Consider the following 26,103-nt stretch of genomic DNA (forward strand, 5'->3'; position numbering starts at 1 on the left):
TACCATCTGTTTATAATGTCCACTTAGGTTATAGTTCATGATGTACAAAGAAACCTTTAAGCTGAGCTTAAAATGTAATGAGGCAGCTGTAGGCTAAACTTGATTTAACAGTACTTATCCCTCTGTTGAAATTGCACTCTTGCTACCTGCTAGTTGATGTGGGCAGGTGTGCTAATGACACATTCCCCTGCACCTACCACCTGCTGAAGACCCTGCCATGTCCTGAAGCAGTCACTTAGGCTATGAAACAGAAGGATGAGTTAGAGAAGTAAATATTATATTTTACCCCCCAAAGACTAAAACCATGTCTAGGTTCTCCCCTTTCTCAATTCCCAATCATGCAACCTTGAAAGGTGTTATATAGATAGTTGTTAGAAATATGTCTGTCCTCCAAAACCCTACTAACACACAAAAATGGACAAATCTAGCTTTTTTTTGCTAAAATTCTAACAACTCAGAAAGCAAAGCAAAATGAAATGTATGTACTCCATTCTCAGGATTTCCTTCTTAAAAACCATCAGGCTTTGTGTAACTCAATTTTAAAAGTATGGTAATAGCTCCTGTCATTCGATGGCTTCTTCTGGGAGACAGATATAAATCTATTCTAGACTTTAAGACTGGTGTCCACATTTTAAGTTACAGTTGTATGTACTTCTACTTTGTTGCAGCCTTCTCTTGGAGTCAAGAAGCCTACCAAAGCCCTGCTCTTTGTACTCTTGAGCCCAGTGGGACCTTATTTTTCAAGTGGAACCTTTAACCCAGTGTCCCTGTGGGCCAATCCCAAGTATGTAAGAGCCTGGAAAGGTGGAACTGGGGACTGCAAGATGGGAGGGTAAGTAAATCTGTGTCTCTGTCTAAAGGAAAGACACCTTCATGACCATTTAGTTAGTGCCATTTCACTTCAGTATGAACACCTATAATACTTTTCAAACTTTAATGCTCATTGTGTTTCATGGTTAATTTTCAGTTTAATCTTTCAGCAAGCCAGCTATAGTAGCTTTTCCTATATAAACGCAGTATGAATTCAGTGCCCTCGCTTTTAGATGTGCTAGTTTAAAGGATAGCCCATGGCCCTTTGTAAGGGAGAAACACTGGATATGATATCTAGGCAAGAACTGAAGTAAGAAACTACAACAAGCATCACATCGGTGCTTTGGATAAACTTCCCCTGGGCGCTGGTCTCTGGCTGCAGGCTGACGGCTGGCATTAAAGAGCATCTGGTCCTGGGACCCAGGCTCTCAGTTGGCTCCAGGGAGTCATGTCTGGGGAAGGTGCCCGCTTCACTGAAGTGCTGTCTTCATTGCCACAGATTGTGGCCACACCTGCTGCCAACTGGCTGCGGGACAGCCCTGCTTTGGCTCTGTCAGGCCAGTCTCATAGGCCATATGTAGCTGGCAGGAAATAAAAGAGCATTTGAAAAGTGTTGGACGATTTCAGGGGTGGACTTGGCCATGAGTTGGGAATGCCCCTATGGGTGAACGAGAATAACTGGATTAAGCAGCATGGGTTCTTGCTTTGCATGTATCAAATGGTGCTGTTTGCATACTCAGGGCAGCAGCTGTCCTAGAAGGTGACTCCATGGCAGTCTTGTGGGCCCTGGTAGGACATTTAGGTCCAGGAGGCAGGGGAGAGTCACATGACGTGCTGCTGGGGTATTAGAGGCAATGACCACTGGCTTTGACCTTTCTGTAGTCTTGCTGTATTTCCTTTTTCTTTTCTCTCCTCACCTACCCAAATTAAAAAAGAACGGTTATAAAAGTCATCCCCACTGGCAACTTTAGCAACTGCATTCCCTCAATGGGTAGAGAAATCCAAATGGAGTGCATTAAAACTAGGAAGTCTATTCTCCTTCTGGCTTAGAGCACACCTTCCTGTGTCCTAGGCTAGCCAGGTTGAAAACTCCTTTTTTTGACTCTTGATTTCTTTTTTTACTGGTTCAAACTTCTTCGCAGAGCATGTGCCTATGTACCACTGCATACCATATATATACCGTATATAGAGAGTAAATAAACAGTCTTGATGAGAAGTAATAAGGAAAAAGTTTCCCTGTTTAAAATATTGCTTTCTAGCTCCCCCACCTGTTTAGGAAAAAGATAACATGGGGACACAGAAATTGCAGGGCAATCTTTATTAACCGGTATTTGGGCAGGTTGTAATTTATTTTGTAAACAATGATTTCATGCACTATTGCAGAATACATGATCACTGTAGGCCAGATAAAAATTAATGTTTTCAGTACCACACAGAGTGAACCCTAATGTAAACTATGGACTTGTGGACCACACTAATGCAAGATGATAATAAGAAGAAAAACTGAGAGGGTGGTCGGGAAGGGGTATAATAGGGGAATTCTGTTACTTTTTGCTCAATTTCTCTGTGAATCTAAAAGTACTCTAAAATAATAAAATCTATTATAAAAATATTTGATTCATTAGGCTCAGGTGGACTATGATCAATGGAAATTGACTTGAAATCTCTTAGGAAAGGAAGAGACCGGAGAAGAAAGTATTGAACTCATAAATTAAAAATGGCAAGAAGGAAGGTGGTAACCAAAAGGATGGGCATTTAACCTATATGCCTATCACTTCCAAAAAGTTCTAGGGCTGTCTCCTCCTATGCTTCTGTCCTGGAGAAGTACAAGGGGAACAAAATATTCCGCATTTAATATTATCCTGTTGAGTTGGCAAAGACATTTGGAGTCAACTTTAGTTTTGTGTATTATTACATCTGTAAACCTAATTAAGTCAACAGTTACCCTTGACACCTGTAGTCAACTGGTATTATTAAATAACTATTGAGTCTCATAAAGTCAAGAACTTTCTGCTTTCTATCTAAGTGAATCTAGGGCAGAGACTGAGCATCAGGATTCTTTAGCATGCAGCCAAGCTTGAGAAGCACTGAGCTAGAGAAAGGTCTTGCACTGTAGAAACAGCTTTAGTTCCAGGTGATTCCTTGGTTAATTTGGGAGGAATAAGGCTTTCTGTCACTCTCTCTCTCTTTCTCTCTTTTTCTCTCTCTCTTGCACATGCACACGTGCACACACACACACACACAAATTATCTCTCTCTCTTAGATTTTTCTTTTTTCCTTGCATTCTGATTCTGCATTTAAGAGTACAAGCTTTGAAGTCAGAAAGACCTGGCTTAAAAACCTAAGTGTCATAATGGTGCGTAAATGTCATTATAGATTTGTCCAAACCCATAGAATGTACACCAGGAATGAACACTAATGAAAACTCTAGACTTCAGGTGATAATGGTATGTCAATGTGGTTCATTAATTTCAGCAAATGTACCACTCTGGTGTGAGGCATTGGTAATGGTAGAAACTATTCATTTGGATGGGGAGAAGGGGATATGGGAAATCTTTGTACTTGCCTTTCAGTTTTGGTGGGAACCTAAAACTGCTCTGAAAAAAACCTGAAGTCTTTAAAAACAAACCAACCTAATTGCCTTGGGCATGTTACTTAACTGCTCTATGTGTCAGTTTCCTCATTTTTAAAGTTGAGGCAATAATACCTTGCACAGATTAAGTGAGATAATAGAAAGTGCCTAGGATAGTACTTGGCATATAGAAAGCTCTCAGCAAATGCAGTATGATAATCTAATGGTTAAAAGCTTGGGTTTAGGAGTCAAATGTCTGGGAGTTACACGCTTAACTATCTGTGAGATCTTCTACAACTGAATCCTCTCTCCAAGTCTTCCAAAGAACAATAAAGTCTAGGGTTGTTTTTAGATGACTCAATGAAATAATGTAGTTAAGTACTTAGTACCCAGTCTGGCAGGTATGGGTTGCATATCTTATCTGAAATGCTTGGGACCAGATGTGTTTTGGATTTCAAATTTTGGAGTATTTCTCTTTGAGCATCCCTAATCCAAAAAATTTGAAATCCAAATTGAGCATCATGTTGGCACCGAAAAAGTTTCAGATTTTAGAGCATTTCAAAGTTTTAAATTAGGGATCCTCAACCTGTAGTAAACTCTCACAGTCACTGATGTTGTGAGGTTTTCTCACTTTCTCATTTCATTTCCTGGACTCTCTTTATCTTAGAAGAAATCAGTTAAATTTTACATAATAGAATTTATTCTTTTGGAGGGATGTATTTAATATGTCTGTTCTCCCAGATAACCTATTTAAAACCATATTGAAATGTTTCTATGTCAACAGCTTTCTTACTTTTTCATTTTTCTGTTTCCTCCAAGAACATGTTTCTCTTATGAATATTGGCAGCACATGGGCGGAAACCAACTATATTACCATGGTATCAGTTATCCTGTGGACATTAATAATACAGCTTACACCTGTGAGAGAACTCTGGGAAAATTAAAACTTGTTTGGGGGAATAAAGACCATCTACAGAATATAATAATACATCAATCAATCAATTAAAACTTAAACATAAAAAACCCTTTTCTTTTCAGTGCATTGAAATAGTCACTGTCTTTAATCCTCTTTCCTTGCCCAGTGCTTCATGAAGCTGAGGAGCCGTGGTTTTAATTCAGCTACACTTTCAGAAATGTGTATGCATTTGTATTTAGAAGCTTCTTTGAAAGGCTAAATATTCATCCTGTAAGAATTCTCTATGTGTTTTTTAATACAGTCTAAAGGGCATTTTGTATATGAAAAAATAATTTATTTTCAGGTAGGGTAAAACTTCACTGCTTCACTACTTCGTAGTTGTGTCTACGAATGAGAAAAAATTCAAGTAAAATAGTTATTATTATTAGTTTTTAGAGATGCAGTCTTGCTGTGTTGCCCAGGCTGGTCTGGGACTTCTGGCCTCAAGCCATCCTCCTGCCTCGGTGTCCTGAGTCACTGGGATTACAGGCATGAGCCACCACACCCCACTGAAATAGTTATTTTTTTAAAAACTTAATTTCATTAGGATGTAACAGTCTCATGTAACTCATCCTTTGGCTTTTATTGTTATTATTTATTTTTTCCAAGCAACCCAATGAGATATATAAAGCAGATATTTTTATCTGCCAGATAATTAAATGAGGGAAAAATAAGGACTAACTTGCTTAAGTTCACATATACCAAATAGTAGAAATGCAAGAGCTGTCCTCAGGTCTGTTAACGACAAACCTGTGGTCTTTCTACCAGACGTCCCCTGCAATCTGGTTTATACTCATTATTAAAAAGCATTTGTAATTTAACTCAGTTATTTATTTACTATCAGTTATGAATAAGGATTATTTGACTTTTTATGGTCATTAAACAATAGCTTCCTATCTGTTGTCTTTGTCTTTTTAATATTTATTTATTTTATTGTTTTTTAAATAGCTTCCTATCTGTATACCAGACTTGCTTCATCTCCACATTGACCAAGAATTTATGTTTTGTCATCTGTATTTAGAAGCATATGTTTTAAGCATCTTTTAATGGCTCTTTTTTTTTTTTTTTGCTGGGAGGGGACAGTCTCGCTCTGTCTCCTAGGCTGGAGTGCAGTGGCACCATCTCAGCTCACTGCAACCTCCGCCTCCCTGGTGCGAGTGGTGCTCCTGCCTCAGCCTCCCGAGTAGGTGGGATTACAGGCGTGGTCCACCAAACCCAGCTAATTTTTTATATTTTTGGTAGAGACAGGGTTTCACCATGTTAGCCAGGCTGGTCTGGAACTCCTGACCTCAAGTAACTTGCCCACCTCAGCCTCCCAAAGTGCTGAGATTACAGGTATGAGCCACTGTGCCTGGCCCTTTTAAGGACTCTTTTTTTTTTTTTTTTTTTTTTTTTTTTGAGACAGTCTCACTCTGTAGCTCAGACTGGAGTGCAGTGGCGTGATCTCGGCTCACTGCAAGCTCCACCTCCCGGGTTCACGCCATTCTCCTGCCTCAGCCTCCCGAGTAGCTGGGACTACAGGCGCCAGCCACCACACCCGGATAATTTTTAGTATTTTTAGTAGAGACGAGGTTTCACCGTGTTAGCCAGGATGGTCTCAATCTCCTGACTTCATGATCCGGCCGTCTCGCTTCCCAAAGTGCTGGGATTACAGGCGTGAGCCACCGCGCCTGGCCCTTTTAAGGACTCTTAACATTACCTTGGTGTGAGTCAACCTCATCGTGCTCCAATCGCAATCACCATAGTATGATGTCTATTTTCCACAGCTTACTGGAATATTTCAGCTATTAGTCAATATTCTTTCAGTTGCAAGTCAGAAAACCAACTTGAAATTATTATTTATTTATTTATTTATTTATTTTGAGACGGAATTTTGCTCTTGTTGCCCAGGCTGGAGTGCCATGGCACAATCTCGGCTCACTGCAACCTCCGCCTCCCGAGTTCAAGCAATTCTCCTGCCTCAGCCTCCAGAGTAGCTGGGATTACAGGCATGGGCCACCACTCCCGGCTAATTTTTTTGTTATTTTTAGTAGAGACGGGGTTTCTCCATGTTGGTCAGGATGGTCTCAAACTCCCAACCTCAGGTGATCTGCCCACCTCAGCCTCCCAAAGTGCTGGGATTACAGGCGTGAGCCACCGTGCCCGGCCTGGAAATGATCTTAAGCAGACAAGGGCTTATGAAACTAAGATGCTAGGGGCTAAAGCAATTATTTCCAAGTTTCTTGTGTCCTTTGCACATCCCCCTTTTTCTTCCCTTCTTCCTCTGCCTCTGGTCAGAGCTTCTGGCTCCATGTTGGCCTAGGGCTCTCCCACTTCAGACGCTTTCTTCTGTGAAGTGTGGTGATCATGGACACAGCCGACCCCAGTTTTACAGCATACCAAGTAAGCAACCCCAGAAGGGAGAAAATGCCTGTATTTCAGGTTATAGACATTAAAATGAGTGAATGCACCCAAAAAAGGAATCATGTGACTGTCTTAGGTTATATGCTCACCCTTTAACTCAGCTGCAGCAGGGCAAGATGCTATATTGTCATCAGTTGTGGTAGGGCAAGATGCTATATTATCAGTCCAAGCAGAATGACATAGCTCTATAGAAAGACTATGTTTTTATAAGAGTATGGAATACAGTGCAGATGAAAACAGTAGATATACACTAACATGTGGCTCTAATGTTTAATTTTTATTTTTTTTTGAGACAGAGTCTCACTGTGTCACCCAGGCTGGAGTGCAGTGGTGCTATCTTGGCTCACTGCAACCTTTGCCTCCCGGGTTAAAATGATTCTCCTCCCTCAGCCTCCCTAGCAGCTGAGATTATAGGCACCCGCCACCACGCCCAGCTAATTCTTGTATTTTCAGTAGAGACATGGTTTCACCATGTTGGCCGGGCTGGTCTCGAACTCCTGACCTCAGTGATCCGCCCATCTTAGGCTCCTAAAGTGCTAGGATTACAGACATAAGCCACTGCGCCTGGCCTCATGCTCAACTTTTATTTAGACAACGGTACAAATTGTAATTTTACCCAGATGTAAAAGAGTCTAAGAGACCTAAATAGATATTTTGTGGTAGATTACATTAATGTAATGTAATGTAGGAGTTTTACATTACTACATTTGTAGTTGTTTTAGTTGTTTTTCATTGTTTGTTTCTGTGTATTTCTGGGGATTTCATGGTGCAACAGGAGGTCTAGAGTTTATTCCCGACCGCTGACTGTCTTATGGCAGTACTTCTCAGACCTACTGAGTTATACAACCAGGGGTGTAGGGAGGCAAGCAGTCATCACATTTATTTGAGGACTCTCATGTTTTGTCTAAAATATTCATCCCTATTTTATAATATATTCCATAATTTTCCCATATAAGTTTAGATAAAAGATGATACCTTAAAAGTATTATAACACTAAATTGTCATTCCGGGAAAATGTGCTGTGTTCCTTTCATTTTAAATAATCTGAGATGAATGGTGCAGGCTGAGAAAAATAGGCTTTTGAAATACTTTTTGGTCAACATCGAGACTTTTAACATTTGTCCTATCTTTTAGGGGAATTTAGACATTGGGCATTATGTATTCCTTGGATACATTAAAAGGTGTTAGATAAGAGCGCTCACACTTGCTGCTCTTCTATTGCAACTTGACAGAAGTTACTTCTCTAAACCTTAGTTTCTCATCTGAACAATGGAAATAATGATAGTGTCTATCTCATAGTATTGGTGTGAGATTTAAATGAAATAATTCATGTAAAATTGCTTGGTGTGTGGAAACATAGTAACTTTTAACTGTTCTCATTAACTTGGCTATTTACCTGTGTTCTTCTATCATTACATTTCAAGTTAAAATTTCAAGGTTTCACGTTGTTCTCTCTCCGATGAATGCAGTTAAATCACTTAGATTTTCTAATGAGTTTTCCTTTAATGTTATGCAGTTGACTAGAGAGTGTATATATATTAAGAACATAATACCTTCACTACGTCCACATGTGAATTAAGAGCTTGAGGCTATCAGAGGGTAGAAGATGAGGGAGTGGGGATGAAGTATGTTTGTAACCTGTGTATTTTCTCTTTCTTAAAGGAATTACGGCTCATCTCTTTTTGCCCAATGTGAAGCAGTAGATAATGGGTGTCAGCAGGTCCTGTGGCTCTATGGAGAGGACCATCAGATCACTGAAGTGGGAACTATGAATCTTTTTCTTTACTGGATAAATGAAGATGGAGGTAATCCACTCAGATTTCACTGTGTGCATTTCTCAGTCATTTTCAACAGGACCAGAAAGACAAGAGCTAGAAACTTAGTACAAGGGAGTAAGTAGCACAGTTCCAAAGGCTAAGTAAGGACTACTGTGCTTTTGCTGCCCAAATAGACACAAGTTTCTTTTTTTTCTTTCTTTCTTTTTTAAAGAGGTGGAGTCTCACTATGTCGCCCAGGCTGCAGTGCAATGGTGTGATCTCAGTTCACTGCACCCTGGTTCAAGCAATTCTCCTGCCTCAGCCTCCCGAGTAGCTGGGATTGCAGGAGCCTGCCACCATGCCCAGCTAATTTTTGTATTTTTTTTTAGTAGAGATAGGGTTTCATCATGTTGGTCAGGCTGGTCTTGAACTCCTGACCTCAGGTGATCCACCGGCCTTGGCCTCCCAAAGTGCTGGGATTACAGGTGTGAGCCACTGCACCCGGCCGAGTTTCGATTTAAAGAAGCTCTAGAGGTTTTTTGTTTTTCGTTTTTTTGTTTTTCTGGCTCTAGATGTACTGATTATTGAGATACTGAGATGTCACATTAAGGGATTTAAGTTACCATGATTGGAAAATTTGCTTCCTTATCCCTTCTGCAGTTCCCCAACGATTTTCCTATCTGAACACCTTGCATTGAGACACAGGTCTCAGATCAGGTCAATGGTCATTCACCATATACCGTATATAAAATGCTATAGTAATAAGTGCAGTGTACTGATTCTACTGGAAGGATTTTGTGTACTCTCTGGCTGTAATTGTTTTAACAATTGTTGCCTTTTCTACATATTTTGAAAATGTATCACAATCTCCCAAATTTACTCTAGAACTCAATCTGATTAAAGAGCACCATTTTAAAAGATAAATCAATGTATCTTGGGATTGTATCTAGATCCTGGTTCATTCAAGACAATTTCATATATCCACTATAGATATCAATATTTCTCTATTATCTTTAATATCCTGAGTACTCATTACTTTTCTTTGCTGTTTTTTTTTTATTAGTTGGCAGAGACCATAGGGGTTCAGTGAAGTGTTGGCAATGTGTATGATATTGAATTAAATGGCCAACGGTGGGAGAAAAACAGGCATTTATTTCTATTAGAATTTTGATAATCATACCAAATTTAGAAATGTATTTTTAGACTTGTTTACATTCTTAGGTTGTTCATTTCACAGTAGTAATTATAGAGACTAGAAATATAAATGATGTTTCCAAATACTTATGAAGTCTCAGTGTTAGTAGTTTCAATTAAATTTTTTAAAATGCAGTTTATATTTGAAAGTAGCTACAGTAGCCTCTCTTGCTCTAATGTTATTTGGCTACAAAAAGAGGAAAATGGTAATTTAGATGTGGCTGAATTCAGAGCTAAGTACTAATTTTAGTGTTAGTTGCAGAGACTAACAAGATGAGTCTTATACTGCAGTCAGAGGTAGAATAAACAGAAGATATGGTGAGTACGCCTTGTCCTGGGCTTGGCCATTGGTAATCCTTGGCATATGAAAAACCAGATACAGATCATCCTCATCCTTCCATTCCTGCTGTTTGTACTTGGCACTGTTTGAAAATAAAATTTATACAGGAATATTTATGATTTATAAATTTGAGTTACTGTATGTGACATATAACAAAAGTTACACTTGGAAGATTGTAGCCAGTGTTGACCTCTGCACTTAGAAGATAATAGGCCGATTCAACCCTTCTTCCCATCTGCCCACTCTTACCCCCACCCCAAACTCCACCAAAAAACCACACAGCTCAAAACAAAAACAGTTACATCATTCAGAGGTGGTACCATCATTATTTTTATGGATGGGAGATGTCAGAATTTAAGTACACTCTGAATCAGAGCTACATGATTTAACCAGAAACACCAGAAACTGTCCTGGTGGAAAATTGTTCTTTATCCAAACAATAATCATGAAACATTTCCACCGTGGCTTTTAAAGGTCAGAATAGAAATGAGTGAGTTTGTCTTCTGCCTCTTGCAAAATATACAAGACCTTAAGACTGTTAGTTACTATTCGGATTATGGTTGCCTGGGATAACTTTAGTTTTAATATACTCCTTCACTTTGGGGATGTTCATCTAACAGAACAGATAAAATTCAGAATAAGGAGAAAGGAAATAGAATAAATATTTGAAGTAAATAGAATGTTAGGAAAAACCTTTGGGCTAAAAAAAAAGACATGCAGTTCTGAAGTAACTTTGATTTATATCATATGATTTTAAGAAAATACAATGAACAAACGAGTTGGAAATCAGCACAATACTGATTTTCACAAACGTTACCGATAGGAGGTATAAACAGAGTTCTTTTGGTAATAGCCTGCCGTCTTTTCATGAGCGCCCACACACACTGCTCCTGTTGGTTGAGATGGCTGGTGCAGGAAGGTGGATGGGGTGGTGGATAGTGTGTGTTCAAAGCACAGTGCTATGCACAGTCACTATGTGTGGCACTCAGCTTGTAACTCATGGGAGTTTTGATTTCAGTAACAGCACCCATGGTGGTAAGATCACACATCATCACTCTGTTGATGAGTAATTTAACCCATACGCTTGCTATTCACCGTTTGAACAAAGCATTGTATCATATCCTGAACCCTGGAGATACCCTGAAAAATAAGACCCAGGCCTTGTGGTTGAGTTCACAGTCACTTTGGGAAAACAACCACAGCAGTGAATCTCGGTATTGCTCAGGCCACATCATGAGTCTTCTCGGACACGTCAGGCGTGTATACGGACTCGACTTGGAGCACTCTTCCTCAGATGTCTGCACCGCTTGCTCTTTGACATCCTCCAAATCTTTGCTTACAAATCCCATTCTCAGTCTGGCTTTCCTTGAGCTCTTAATCAAAATCATAAACTCCGTTTCCCATTTCTCCCCAGCATTCCAGCATTCTCCATTGCTTTTCCTTCTTTATTTCCCCCTGTGTAGTCTAACATACTATCAACACAATAAATGTTTACCTGTGTCTATTAGAAAGTAAGCAGGGAGATATGCCAGTTTTGTTCACTGCTGTATTCATAGAGCTTAAAACAGTAAACAGCACTCAATATGTATTTGTAGAATAAATGGCTAATTGTGCTGATGGTGTTTAGGGCACTTATGCAGACCTACATTCCTGGTTTCCATTAGTGTTTGACTTTGGGAAGTCACAGATGAATCCTGCTGTTATTGCTTCTAAATTCCTCATCTCCTAAAAATGATTTCTTTGTCAAAAACAAGCTGCATTTGTAGGTTCTGTTTTCCTCATGTTGGGCAATCTGGAGTGATTTCTGGCTCTTGTAAGTATGTTTGTGGTTGCAGAGGAAAATGAATATTTCTCATCCAAATGTTGTCATGTCATCATCTCTGTCTGGCAACCAGAGAAGCAGATGTTCTGTTCCTTGACCTCAGGCTAGTGGTTACAGTTCTGGGTGTTAAATATGTTTCACAAAACAGCACTTGCACATGCGGGGCTGCCGTTTTCATTTAACTTCATGTAGTCTCAGGACTCAGCAAGCTTTAGGAAAGGTCCGGTTTGGGGGCACTGGAAGTGTGTGTGTGTGCGTACATATATATACACACACAAATAGATCCATACATTTATGTATCTAGTTGGCTAGCTATTGCAAAACACATGTTTATTTTGAGATCATCAACACTTCTAAACATGACAAAGAGTAGCCCTAAGAACATTGCCAAGAACAAATTTTCTCCTTTCCAGAAAGCAATTTTCAGCAGATGATTTTCAGAAACAAAATTCAAAAAAGCCATACTGCTGTATCCTAGCAAAGATAACTTATTCATTTATTTTTTACTCAAAAACATTTATTATATACACTCTGGGCTAGGCACAATGCCCAGTTTTGAGGATAGAAGGATGAAGATAGAGTTTGGTATTCCAGATAGAGCTTGATTATTGGGCATGTCTGATGTAACCCCAGTGGAGTGGGCGAGCCTAGAACCACCATGTATTGAGGGAGAGGGTGGTGGCCTCAGTGTCAGGACTCACTAGATTCAGACTCCTGGGTGTCAGAAGTGGGGAGGAAAGGGAGATGCTGATTGCCAGAGGGTACTGTAAGGAGAGCTTGTGCAGCTGATGGATCACGCATGATGCCTGTGAACAATTGTCCTACTAGACCTCACAGTAGTTAGGGATGTCTGCAGTCATCTCACAGTAGAGCAGTAGCTCAGCTTTGGAGTTTTGTTTCTTGAATGTCTTCTTTTTTAACCGTATACGTGCTTGAGCTCACTCTGATAAGCCCATTACATTTGAATCTCAGAGGGCGAAGGCAGCATCTCCATACTTGTTGCTGATGCTCCACCAGGTTTGAAAATCACTAAAGATAGACTCTTAGGCTGGGCGCGGTGGCTCACATCTGTAATCTCAGCACTTTGGGAGGCCGAGGTGGGCAGATCATCTGAGGTCAGGAGTTCGAGACCAGCCTGACCAACATGGTGAAACCCCGTCTCTACTAAAAATACAAAAATTAGCCAGGCGTGGTGGCGCGTACCTGTAATCCCAGCTACTCAGGAGGCTGAGGCAGGAGAATCACTTGACCCCGGGAGGCAGAGGGTGCAGTGAGCTGAGATGGTGCCACTGCACTCCAGCCTGGGTAACCTAAAAAAAAAAAAAAAAAAATTAGACTTTCCAAGGGCAGCGTGGAAGCAGTGACCAGCCTGAGTAGGCACGCACACTTCTTGGGGATAGCCTCCTCCATAGCATTCTTAGAAGGTTTGGTAATGACCAGTTTTTCTGAGTAAGATCCTATCTACATTATTCTAATTAGTAACCACCTTTCATCTGCTAAGGTAAATTTTCACTTCAGAATATTCCTCTTAAGACCATGCAATAACTCTTACTGTTTGTTGGTGGAAAACCATCTCATTATTTTACTGGTTAAGAGTAAACTGAAGATGATTAGATAACTTCCCTTCCTTCCTTCCTTCCTTCCTTCCTTCCTTCCTTCCTTCCTTCCTTCCTTCCTTCCTTCCTTCCCTCCCCCCTTCCTCCCTTCCTTCTCTTTCTTCCTTCCTTCCTTCCTTTCTCCCTCCCTCCCTCTCTCTTTCTTTCTTTCCTTCTCTTTCTTTTCTTTCTTCCTTCCTTTGTTCCTTCCTTCCTCCCTCCCTCTCTCTCTTTCTTTCTTTCTCTTTCTTTTCTTTCTTTCTCTCTTTCTTTCTTTCTTCTTTCTTTCTCTTTCTCTTTCCTTCCTTCCTTCCTTCCTTCCTTTCTCTCTCTCTCCTTCCTTCCTTCCTCTTTCTTTCTTCCTTCCTTCCTTCCTTCTTTCCTTCCTTCCTTCTTTCTTCTTTTTTTAAATAAGGGTCTACCTGAAGTGTGAACTGATTTGGGAAATTTGATCATGCAGAACAGTAAAATTTTCTTTATGTTTGTTGCTAGCAAAATTGTGATGGTTTTTTAAAAAAAATGGCTATTGATAATAAGGCATGCCTAATGTAGTGAAAGTTTGAAAATGTCCCAATTTCTGATTGACAGAAGAAGAACTGGCAACTCCTCCACTAGATGGCATCATTCTTCCAGGAGTGACAAGGCGGTGCATTCTGGACCTGGCACATCAGTGGGTGAGTGCCTTTGATATGAACAACTTTTGTAAGCCTGAAATAAAAAATAATCAAAATAAGCCCAGCCTAGTGTTGAAATAATATCCTGTGGTTCCAACCAATGTTATCTAATCTTTAAATTCTAACATGAATGAAAAGTATTCTTCTAGAAGGGCTTTCTTGGCAAGACTATTAAAATAAGTATTGTTGATAGCAAGGGCAGAGAGAAACCAGTTTAGCAAGATGTCATAGTGGAGAAGTATTCTAGTAGTAGTCTCAGTCTACCAGGTATCTCCCACCAACTTTTGTCTGGTTCATACTTGATGTGCTTCCATCCAGACATTCCTTAACTTCCCAAGTCTGTGTTGCTTCCAAATGGCAATGATACTTCTTCCTTTCCTTTATTTATACCAGTGTAACCATGCTTGCCATAGAAATGAAATAATTTCACTGACATATAAATGTTTACTAATATAACATTATTGGTTTGACTGCCTTCTTTTTCTCTCTGTCCTACCCCCATCCTCCAAAATTCATATACATGCCTATTTTAAAATCAGAACATGCAAGCAAATGTAAAGTTGTTTTCAGTAGACTTTCAAATTCGTGTGACACAGGCAAGCATATTAAACAATTTGGTGGACTGGGTGCAGTGGTTCATGCCTATAATTCTAGCACTTTGGGAGGCCAAGGGAGGAGGATCACTTGAGCCCAGGAATTCAAGACCAGCCTGGGCAACATAGTAAGACCCCGAATCTACAAAAAAAATCAAAAAAATTAGCTGAACATGGTGGTACATGCCTGTAGTCCCAGCTACTTGGGGGAGCTGAGGTGGGAGGATGGCATAAGATCAGGAGGTCAAGGTCGCAGTGAGCTATGATCAAGCCACTGCACTACAGCCTGAATACAGGGTGAGACCATGTCTCTAAAAGTAAATAAATAAATAAATAAATAAATAAATAAATAAATAAAATAAAATAAAATTTAAAAAGATTTGGTTTTGGAAATGACATAATGTATTCAAGACAAATTATTGAATGAATTGGGTGTCTGGTAAAGGTTCTTGGATGGAACTTTTGACCCAGGTGTTAAAATGGTCTCCAAAGAACATGAAGAGGCTTTGAGCTTACTGTGGTCAAAGAGTACTAGTAGTAATAGGACAAATGTTTAGAAACACACACGTTATCTAGGAGCATACCAGCATGGTTTCTCTGGAAAAGACTTTCAAAATAGATGAAATGTGCTATAAATAATTCTACAAAACCCTGAAGTAGACAAGACCCAACTGCTACATGCTGGCTGGCACATTGGGCATGACATTTACAAACCGTTGGTATAATTTCAAACAGCTTGCCCTGTCCTAAATATGTTTGCAATTGGAAAGATATTTTTGAAGCTCAGTAATTTTTGTTTTATTGAAGAAAAATATCAACCAAGTACAGAAGGTTCGATGACAAGTTGCAAGTGGAAATACTTTCCCACACTAATGATTTGCTAGCATGAAAAATAGGTTATTATGGAGGAAATTTTTTCTTGACTTCATAGCTGTAATTTATTTTAAAAGCTATTTTAAAACATGAGACGTGAAATGTCAAGAGGCATGTAGGGGGTCACCACTATTTGCCAGATAGGGGAAATTGTCCAAAGATAAGTAAGGGTGAGCAGAGCAAAAACAATTCTGCTTATTTACAAAAGAGTTTTCTTTTCTTTTTCAGGACACAGAGCTCAGCTTGTTTTCAATTAATTTGCCTGATTTTCTGCAGTTCATTTACCTTTGAACAACATAATTGCAATTGTAGACTGAGAGAAATTGAAACTTTCAAAGAGCCATATTTCTATTGCAGATATATTTTCCTGCTCTTCCAAATCTACTTACAGCATGAGTTCTTCTTTTAAATATTCAAATATTTTGAATATGTTCAAAATATTTTGAAAATTGCCAAGAGTTTTGATTTCCATTTTTATCTCTTGTGGGTTTATAAATTAAGAAAAAATACTCATCTTATTTTTTTAAACCTCTCTATTTTTGTTGCTCTTTATTCAAATAACTTGTTGACAAACTTTGAACTTGAACCACTGAGGTAAAAGAACGAGAATTAAACAGATAGTTTAAACACATAGCTTAAAAGGATCTTTTTCCCATTTCCTATCCTTGAGCAAAGAATATATTCAAACACTTTGGCAGACGTCAATGAGGTTATACCACTAATTCCATGATGAAAATCCACTGAATGTGATACTGAAAGAGAAGGAAGAGAATTGTCACTGTAAAGTCAACTGTTAGTCATATTAAGAAAAAAAATACATACAATACAATTTCTCAAATAAAGTCCAAATATACATTCAATGTTTAAAAATAATGAGTATTTCAGATATTTGAACTCAGTCTGTTCTTTATTCCATAAAAGATATAGGTAAGCCGTGCACAGTGGCTCACAACTATAATCCCAGCACTTTGGCACTTTGGGAGGCTGAGGTGGGAGGATCACATGAGCCCAGCCTGGGCAACATAGGGAGACCCCTATCTTTACAAAATAAAATATAAAATATAAAACCTAGTTGGGCATGGCAGCATACACCTGTAGTCCCAGGTGCTCAGGAGACTGAGACAGGAGGATCACTTGGGCCTGGGAGGTCGACACTGCAGTGAGCCAAGATTATGCCACTGCATTCCAGCCTGGGTGACAGGGCAAGACCCTGTCTCAAAAAAAAAAAAAAAAAAAAAAAAAGAGAGACAAAGGTAGAAAGAGTACCAAATTTGGAGCCAATCAGATCAGACCTGGGTTCAAATTGAGTTTCTGTCATTTACTTCCTTTGTGGCCCTGGAGATGTCCTTCAACCTCCTTGAACCTTAGTTTCCTCATCTGTAAAATGGGGATGATAGTACTCGCCCTTAAAATTACAGAACTTGGCATAATAACGGGTGCTTGATAAATGGTAGCTATAATTATTAATATTATATAATACATTGTTCTCCTTTATGGTAAAGTAGGTTTTAAGACACTGATTTTTTTGTTTTCTTTTGTTTTTGGAGACAGAGTCTCACTCCGTCACCCAGGCTGGACTGCAGTGACGTGATCTTGGTTCACTGCAACCTCTGCCTCCTGAGTTCAAGCGATTCTCCTGCCTCAGCCTCCTGAGTAGCTGGGATTACAGGCACCTGCCACCATGCCTGGCTAATTTTTGTATTTTTAGTAGAGACAGGGTTTTACCAGGTTGGCCAGGCTGGTCTCAAACTCCGGACCTCAAGTAATCTGCCTGCCTCAGCCTCCCCAAATGCAGAGATTACAGGCATGAGCCACCGTGCCCGGCCTAAGACACTGTTAACACGGAGCATGCATCAAGCAGCATTTGGGATGCATCAATTTTGTGAGACTTTATACAAGTTAACAAATAAGGCAAAAAAGAAGGCATATGTTAAAGTATACCATATGTCTTGTGGTGATAATCTTATATTTTATATTCTGATAATCTCATATATAAATCTGTGACCTTGAAGTAGGTTACTTAACACCTCAATGTGTTCACCAATAAGGTGGTGTGCTGCTTCCAGCTTTCCCTTAAAGGATGATTATGACCTTGTCTAAGTGCAATCAGAATGTTAAGCAGAACAGTAAGTATTGCAATTGTTTTGCATGCCTTTTCCTTTAAAATATACTTCTTATTTTTTATATTCCATGCAGGGTGAATTTAAGGTGTCAGAGAGATACCTCACCATGGATGACTTGACAACAGCCCTGGAGGGGAACAGAGTGAGAGAGATGTTTGGCTCTGGTACAGCCTGTGTTGTTTGCCCAGTTTCTGATATACTGTACAAAGGCGAGGTACGTCAAGTATTTCCTCATTTCCTATCATTTCCAATCACATTAAATTACATTTAATTTAAGTGTATGAATAAAATTGTATTTGGACCCAGACCCAAGATGCAAAAGTTTTGTCGTTGTTGTTGTTTTTCTTTATTTTAAAGAGATGGAGTCTCGCTGTGTTGCCCAGGCTGGAGTGCAGTGGCTATTCACTGGTGTGATCATAGCTCACTGCAGCCTCAAACTCCTGGGCTCACGCAATCCTTCTGCTTCAGCCTCCTGAGTTGCTGGGATTACAGGAGTGCACCACTGCACCATGCTAGGTCTTTTTTGTTGTTGTTTTTGTTTTTTAACTTGGCACTACAAAAAAAAATAACTGGGACAGTTTATCCAGATGAAACTGTATTAGCATATATCTACTATGTTTCCAGTGATTTCGTGTAAGCTTAAACACGGTGGGAAGTTAGTTTTGTCCTTGGACACATGTAAGATCTGTCTTACCTACATGTCGGGATTGGAGCTATGCCGACAGTCTTCTACTCTTCTCTCTTCCTTCCTACCAGCGCACTAAGGAAGGCTCTATAGGTAGTTACATTTCAGTTTCTGGTTAACCAAAAGTACTTCCAAACTACTGGATTAGGAATGGCAAATAGTTATGGAAAATGCATTCGAATGGTCAATCCCTTGATGTTTTTACTATTAATGCTGTTATTATTAATAGTAAGTAGACCACTTTACAAGAATTATTCATTGGCAAACCTGGTGCATTTACTAAAGTCTTACAAAAGGAATTTGAGGATTTGGTTGGAAGAAATGTTCTCCTCTTAGTAAATTAGTCTGATTTTATATGTGCCATACTTTTGTTTTCTTGTCAAATTGTTTTGCTTTTCACTTTATAACAAAGCTCCAATACTTATGATTAACATTGGCATCTAACTTTATAACTTAAAGGCATGTAAGTATTATTCTTATAATGTGAACTGGCTTAAGTTATTCATATTATAGCAGATCCTTGAACAACACAGGGATTAGGGGTGTCAACCCCCATGCAGTTGAAAAAACCACATACAACTTTTTTTGTTTGTTTGTTTTTTTAAACGGGGTCTTTCTCTGTCACCTGTGCTGGAGTGCAGGGGCACAATCTCGGCTCACTGCAACCTCCACCTCCCAAGCTCAAGCGATCCTCCCACCTCAGTCTCCCAAGTAGCTGGGACCACAGGTGTGCACCACCACACCCAGCTAATTTTAGTATTTTTTGTAGAGACGGGGTTTCAAGATGTTTCACAGGCTGGTCTCAAACTCTTGAGTTCAAGTGATTCACCTGCCTTGACTTCCCAAAGTGCTGGTATTACAGGCGTGAGTCACCATGCCCGGCCCACATATAACTTTTGACTTCCCAAAAACTTAACTACTAGTAGCCTGCTGTTCACCAGAAGCCTTATCAACAACAAAAACAGTCGATTGGCACATATTTTGTATGTTATGTATGTTATGTATGTATTCTTACAATAAAGTAAGTTACGAAAATCATGGGGAAGGGAAAATATATTTACTATTCATTACATGGAAGTGGATCATCATAAAGGTCTTCATCCTCATTGTCCATCATGTTGAGTAGGCTGAGGAGGAGGAGGAGGGATTGGTCTTGCTGTTTTAGGAGTGGGAGAGGCAGAAGAAAGTCCACGTATAAGTGAACTTGTGTAGTTCAAACCCATGTTGTTCAAGTGTCAACCGTAAATGCAAACTCCACTGGTTTTCAAATTTTACTTTAGAGTTATTTTCCCTCAGCTGATTGGAGTTTTGCTCAACTCCTCTGACTTTAATAATGGCTGCTTCATTTGTTGAGGTTTTAGAACTTGCTTTTAAGGGATTGCTCTTGACATAATTGCATCAACAGATTGACTGTTTCATGGGAGAAGAATTATTCTGTTTCATGTCAATACTTACATTGATAATAATGCATCAAGGTAATGTGATCCATCCACTGAAGTTGTCATTAGGCCAGATTTTTTTAAAGTTGAATTATTATTTCACTTCTAGAAATAAGAAGTTTATAAGGTTTAGCATAATTTTAATGATCCAGGCTTAGGAAGCATTTACAGCCAAAAAGTATATCTAATCATCGTATTATACTAAAGGGTATAATATGAAAAGTGTTTGAGAGCACAGACTATCTCCTAAAATCAAACTATCAAAACATGCAAGCCAGCAAGGCATGAGTAGGCATGACTCAGATACAAATTAGAAGCATGAAATCTCTTTCAGCCACGCATTTAATCATGCTATCCGATATTGTGGAGGTAGTGGCCCCTGGAAGTTTACCTTGGGCCAGATATAGATATAGAAGCCCCTTTTATGAAGTCATAGACTTGCTTTAATTTATGCTCCCAGAATGACTTGCATTAAATTGTGGCAAAATATCTTTTGAGTTCTCATATTAGCCAGAGGGTTAATATGTAGAAGACAATCATTCATCCTTACAGATTCTCAGAATCTTGGAAGAGGTAGGGTTCTTTAAGTTTAGCCACTATTTTAGGTATCTGTAGCTTCTCCTTGGTTCTTCAAATGATCCTGAAGGCTGGTATACAAACCAGTTATGCCCTAAAATTAATTGGTAGGCAATGTATAAGCTATCATTGGCTAGTTTTTATTCAAATTTTGGATATGAAAGTCTTTGGCATAAGGTGCTAGCACTCAGAGTCAGTAGGTTTTAGTGCTATTCCTTAACTTCAGTGGAATTGCCTTAGTATAGAAGAATTGCTTGAGTGTCTTATCTGTTATCACCATATACATGAGTACCCTCAAATTATCTCATTTCCCTTTCTTTTGTAGACAATACACATTCCAACTATGGAGAATGGTCCTAAGCTGGCAAGCCGCATCTTGAGCAAATTAACTGATATCCAGGTAAAGCTTTTCTTTTCTTTTCTTTCCTTTTCTTTTCTTTTTCTTATGTCACCTTATTTCTGTCAGAGCTTACAACTAAATTATATTTCAATGAAGAGGATTAACTAATACAATTTGAGATCAATAAGTTAAATTTAAGGAAGATATTCCCAACACAATATGTGGGCATGAGCAAAGCAGAAATGGGAAAGAAGATGTATGTTTTAAAAAAAGAAAGAAAATATTGTTCAGGACTCCACATTACTTAACATTAAAAAATAGATGTAATTTTTGGTAACATTTAAAAATCTCATTAAGAATTATAACATAACTTTTGTTAAAAAAAGGAAGAAAAAATTTGAAAGTAGAAGCAACTTCAGGAAGAAAATTACAGTGCATGTGATTCCAACACTGAGATATAATCACTGTTAATTTTTGATGTCTTTTTATTTTTGAGCTGGAGTTTCACTCTTGTTGCCCAGGCTGGAGTACAATGGCACGATCTTGGCTCACTGCAACCTCTGCCTCCCGGGTTCAAGCAATTTTCCTACCACAGCCTCCTGAGTAGCTGGGATTATAGGTGTGCGCCACCACGCCCAGCTAATTTTTGTGTTTTTAGTAGAGATGGGATTTCACCATGTTGGCCAGGCTGGTCTTGAACTCCTGACCTAAGGTAATCCACCTGCCTTGGCCTCCTAAAGTGTTGGGATTACAGGCATGAACCACTGTGCCCTGCCATTTTTTGATGTCTTAACCTTCAATATTTTGTAAGCTTTTATATACTTTATTTATTTATTTATTTATTTTTGAGACTAAGTCTCGCTGTGTTACCCAGGCTGGAGAACAGTGGCATGATCTCAGCTCACTACAACCTCCACCTCCTGGGTTCAAGCGATTCTTCTGCCTCAGCCTCCCGAGTAGCTGGGATTACAGGTCTCATGCCACCATTCCCGGCTAATTTTTGTATTTTTAGTAGAGATGAGATTTTGCCCTGTTGGCCAGGCTGGTCTTGAACTCTTGATCTCAGGTGATCCACCCGCCTTGGCTTCCCAAAGTGCTGGGATTACAGCCGTGAGCCACCATGCCCAGCCAGTATACTTTTAGATAGTTATTTTTTCCTAACAAAATGGGATCATATTGTACATAATTTTGTTACATGTTTTTTCACTGAATAAATGCTTTGCTTTTTTATATCAATAAGTAGTTTTCTCCAACACCATTTATAAAGTTTAATTGAATTCCATTATATTGATGTACCATAATTTTTTTAAAAAATTATATTATTGAACATTTATGTTGTTGGCAATTTTTTTTTTCACTAGTATGAACAGTACATCCTTGATTACTTCCTAAGGATAAATCTCTGGGATCAAAGAGTATACACGTCTATTTTTTCATACTGCTAACTTTGTTTTGCCTATTTTTTTCTGAGCAATAATCTACAGTAATGTCTCATCAGGCAGTTAAGCAGGCATGCTAAATACCAGATAACACTGGGATACTCGGAAAAGAGATTGTCCTGTAATTTGCAAGCATTTCACAGGTTAGAAGACTTTGTTGAAGCCAGTTACTATCCTTGTCAATTAGTAAAAATATCCAAGAGGGCCTGAGACTTACATTGAAAAGTAAAATAAAGTTTGATCATTTGAGTGATGTTGGATGGCATTAAGTCATGAAACTAAGCGAAACTTAAAGGTGGCTGAGAATGCAACAGGCCTCCAGAGAGCAATGGAGGTCCTTGGGTAGTGATAAAAATGGCATTTCTGGCTGGGTGCAGTGGCTCACACCTATAATCCCAACACTATGGGAGGCCAAGACAGGAGGATCGCTTGAGGCCAGGTGTTCAAGACTAGCCTAGGCAACATAGTGAGAACCTTCCTCTAAAAAAAGGGAAATAAAATAAAAATAAAAGTTTAAAAGAGAGTTTAAAAGGCAGTTTTAAAAGAGACTTACTCAGCAAGTTTTCTGCCAAATTTATAGTATTAAAAAGAAAGAATGTGTGTTTTTGTTTCTGTTTGTTTTTTTGAGACAGAGTCTTACTCTGTTGCTCAGGCTGGGGTGCAGTGGCGCAATCTCAGCTCACTGCAACCCTTGCCTCCTGGGTTCAAGTGATTCTTGTGCCTCAGCCTCCCACATAGCAGGGATTACGGGCATGCACCATCATGCCTGGCTAATTTTTGTATTTTTAGTAGAGTCGAGGTTTCGCCATGTTGGCCAGGCTGGTCTCAAACTCCTAGCCTCAAGTGATTTGCCCACCTTAGCCTCCCAAAGTGCTGAGATTACAGGCATGAGCCACCGCACCCTGGCCTTGATTGTGGTTTTTTAATCAATGAGCTGCCATACTTCTGCTCTCCAGCAAAGGTTTTCTATGAGAATTTTCTGTAAGCTAAGTAAAGGAATATCTTAATATTGGAAGAAATAAAGTTTAGTCAGAGTTGTTTTCTACCTTTGTACACAGCAACACTTACAAGTAATTTGAAGAGTAGCTAATAAAAATTTCTGCATGGATGGCTTAGGCATTTTAATTTTTTTAAGGTTGCCTGAGTAAATCTGAAAATAATAAATTATTAGTTTTGCTCAAATAAAGAACACAAATAGAACAAAAAATACATAACTGGCTAGATTACATGAAAGCCTTTTTCCAAAACAGAGGTTTAGAGGCCAGGGCAAATAGGCAGGAAAAATAAAGGGCATCCAAATTGGAAAAGAAGAAGTTAAATTAGCTTTCTTAGCAGATGACATTATCTTACACCTAGAAAAACCTAAAGACTCCCTCAAAAAACTTGTAGAACTGATAAATGAATTCAGCAAAGTTGCAGGATATAAAATCAACATATAAAAATCAGTAGAATTTATATATGCTAACAGTGAACAATCTGAAAAAGAAATCAAGAAAGCAATCCCATTTATAATAGCTACAAAAAGTATAAAATACCTAGGAATCAATCTAACCAAAGACATGAGAGATCTATACAAGGAAAAGTATAAAACTATGATTTAAAAAATTGAAGAAAACACACAAAAGTGGAAAGATATTCCATATTCATGGATTGGAAGAATTAATTTTGTTAAAATGACAATACTACACAAAGCAATTTACAGATTCAATGCAATCCCTATTAAAATACTGATGACTTTCTTCACAGAAATAGAAAAAACAATCCTAAAATGTATATGGAGCTACAAAAGACCCCAAATAGCCAAAGCAATCTTGAGCAAAAAGAACAAAGTTAGAATCACCACATTACCTTACTTCAAAATTTATTATAAAACTATAATAACCAAAACAGCATAGTACTGATATAAAAACAGACATAGTAGACCAATGGGACAGAATAGAGAACCCAGATACCTAAGTCCCCATGTTTACAATCAACTCATCTTTGACAAAGGTGCCAAGAACTGTAACGGGGAAGACAGTCTTTTCAATAAATGGTGCCAGGAAAATTGGATAATTATATTAATTAATTATATAATTAATTGGATAATAGAATGAAACTAGATTCGCTTCTCTTACCATACACAGAAATCAAATGAAAGTATATTAACAACTTGAATCTTAGACCTGAAACTATGAAATTACTTGAAGAAAACATTAAGGAAATGCTTCAGGACATTGGTCTGAGCAAAGATCTCATTCTGTCACTCAGGCTGTCACTCAGGCTGGAGTGTAGTGGCATGAACCTGGCTCATTGTGGCATTGACCTCCTGGGCTCAAGCAATTCTCCCACCTTGGCTCTCCATGTAGCTAGAACCACAGGTGCATGCCACCACATTCCGCTAATTTTTAAATTTTTTGTAGAGATGGAGTCTCACCATCTTGCCCAGGCTGGTCTTGAACTCCTGAACTCAAGGGATCCTCCTGTCTCAGCCTCCCAAAGTGCTGAGATTACTAGCATAAGCCACTGTCCCTGGCCAGCGAAGATTTCTTATGTAAGACCTGAAAAAGCATAGGCTATCAAAGCAAAAATAGGCAATTGGGATTATGTCAAGCTGGAAAGCTTCTGCACAGCAAAGAAAACAATCCACAAAGGGAATAGATTACCCAAAGAATAGGTGAAAATATTTGCAAACTATCAATCTGACAAGAGATTAATAACCAGAATCTATAAGGAGCTCAAACAACTGTATAGGAAAAATCTAGTAATCTGGTTTTAAAATGGGCATGAGACCTGATTAGAAAACTCAACAGAAAAAAAAATTTGATTAAAAATGGATAAAAGATCTGAATGGACATTTCTCAAAAGAAGACAGACAAATGGCCAGGAGGTACATGAAAAAATGCGCAACATCACTAATTATCAGAGAAATGCAAAACAAAACCACAATGTAAAATCCACTCGCCCTAGTTAAAATGGCTTGTATTAAAAAAAAAAAAAAACAGGCAATAACAGATGCTGGGAGGATGTGGAGAAAGGGAACCATCATATATTGTTGGTTGAAATATAAATAGTACAGCCACTATGGAGAACAGCATGGAGGGTCCTCCAAAAATAAAAGTAGAACTAGAACTTCCGTGTGATCCAGCAATTCTACCACCGGGTATATATCCAAAAGAAAAAAATTAGTGTATCAAAGAGATATCTGCACTCCCATGTTTACTGCAATAGTATTCACAATAGCCAAGATATGGAATTAACCTAAATGTCTGTCAACAGATGAATGGATAAAGAGAATGTGGCGTAAAGATATATATATATATATATATATGTATACACACACACACACACACACACACACAATGTGGTACTATTCAGCCATAAAAAAGAATGAAATCCTGTCATTTGCAGCAACATGTATGGAACTGGAGGCCATTTTGTTAAGTGAAATAAGCCAGGGACCGAAAGACAAACATCACATGTTCTCATGCAGGTGCTAAAAAAGTAGATCCTATGAAGACAGAGAGTAGATTAGAGGTTACCAGAGGCCGAGAAGGGGAAGTAGAGGATAAAGGAAAAAAACAAGAATATAAATGTATTTATTACCATCAAACTGAACATTTAAAAATTGTAAAGATGGTAAATTATATATGTGTATTTTATCTTAATTAAAATTTAAAAAATTAGGAGTTTAGAAATTTTTAAGAGAAGTGTGCCCATAGTGATAAGAAAGAAAGACCCTTTTGGAAAGTTTTCTTGAACAAATTGTACAGTATTTTCTTAAACAAATTGTACATTCTGTAGCAGTTAATACACCAAATAAGATTTCAGGGTTACCTCTTGGAGATTGTATGAAATAAAAACATTTAGGTGGGCATGATGGCTCATTCCTGTAATCCTAAAACTTTGGGAGGCTGATGCAGGAACAATACTT

The 26,103-nt window shown here is 38.6% G+C and overlaps 1 protein-coding gene across 3 annotated transcripts in view; it reads left to right on the top strand.

Annotated features, from left to right (window-relative positions):
- Nucleotides 1-26,103, top strand: part of BCAT1 (branched chain amino acid transaminase 1) — a 136,601-nt gene that overhangs the window by 97,308 nt on the left and 13,190 nt on the right. For all 3 annotated transcript variants that reach the window (XM_003828874.5, XM_003828876.5, XM_034936166.3), the window contains exons 6-10: nt 669-832; nt 8,403-8,545; nt 14,037-14,122; nt 17,785-17,925; nt 20,737-20,811. In XM_003828874.5, coding sequence (XP_003828922.1) covers nt 669-832; nt 8,403-8,545; nt 14,037-14,122; nt 17,785-17,925; nt 20,737-20,811 — 609 coding nt within the window. The remainder of the gene's footprint in view (nt 1-668; nt 833-8,402; nt 8,546-14,036; nt 14,123-17,784; nt 17,926-20,736; nt 20,812-26,103) is intronic.

This window comes from Pan paniscus, chromosome 10 (genome assembly GCF_029289425.2).
Source record: "Pan paniscus chromosome 10, NHGRI_mPanPan1-v2.0_pri, whole genome shotgun sequence".
NCBI classification, from domain to species: Eukaryota; Metazoa; Chordata; class Mammalia; order Primates; family Hominidae; genus Pan; species Pan paniscus.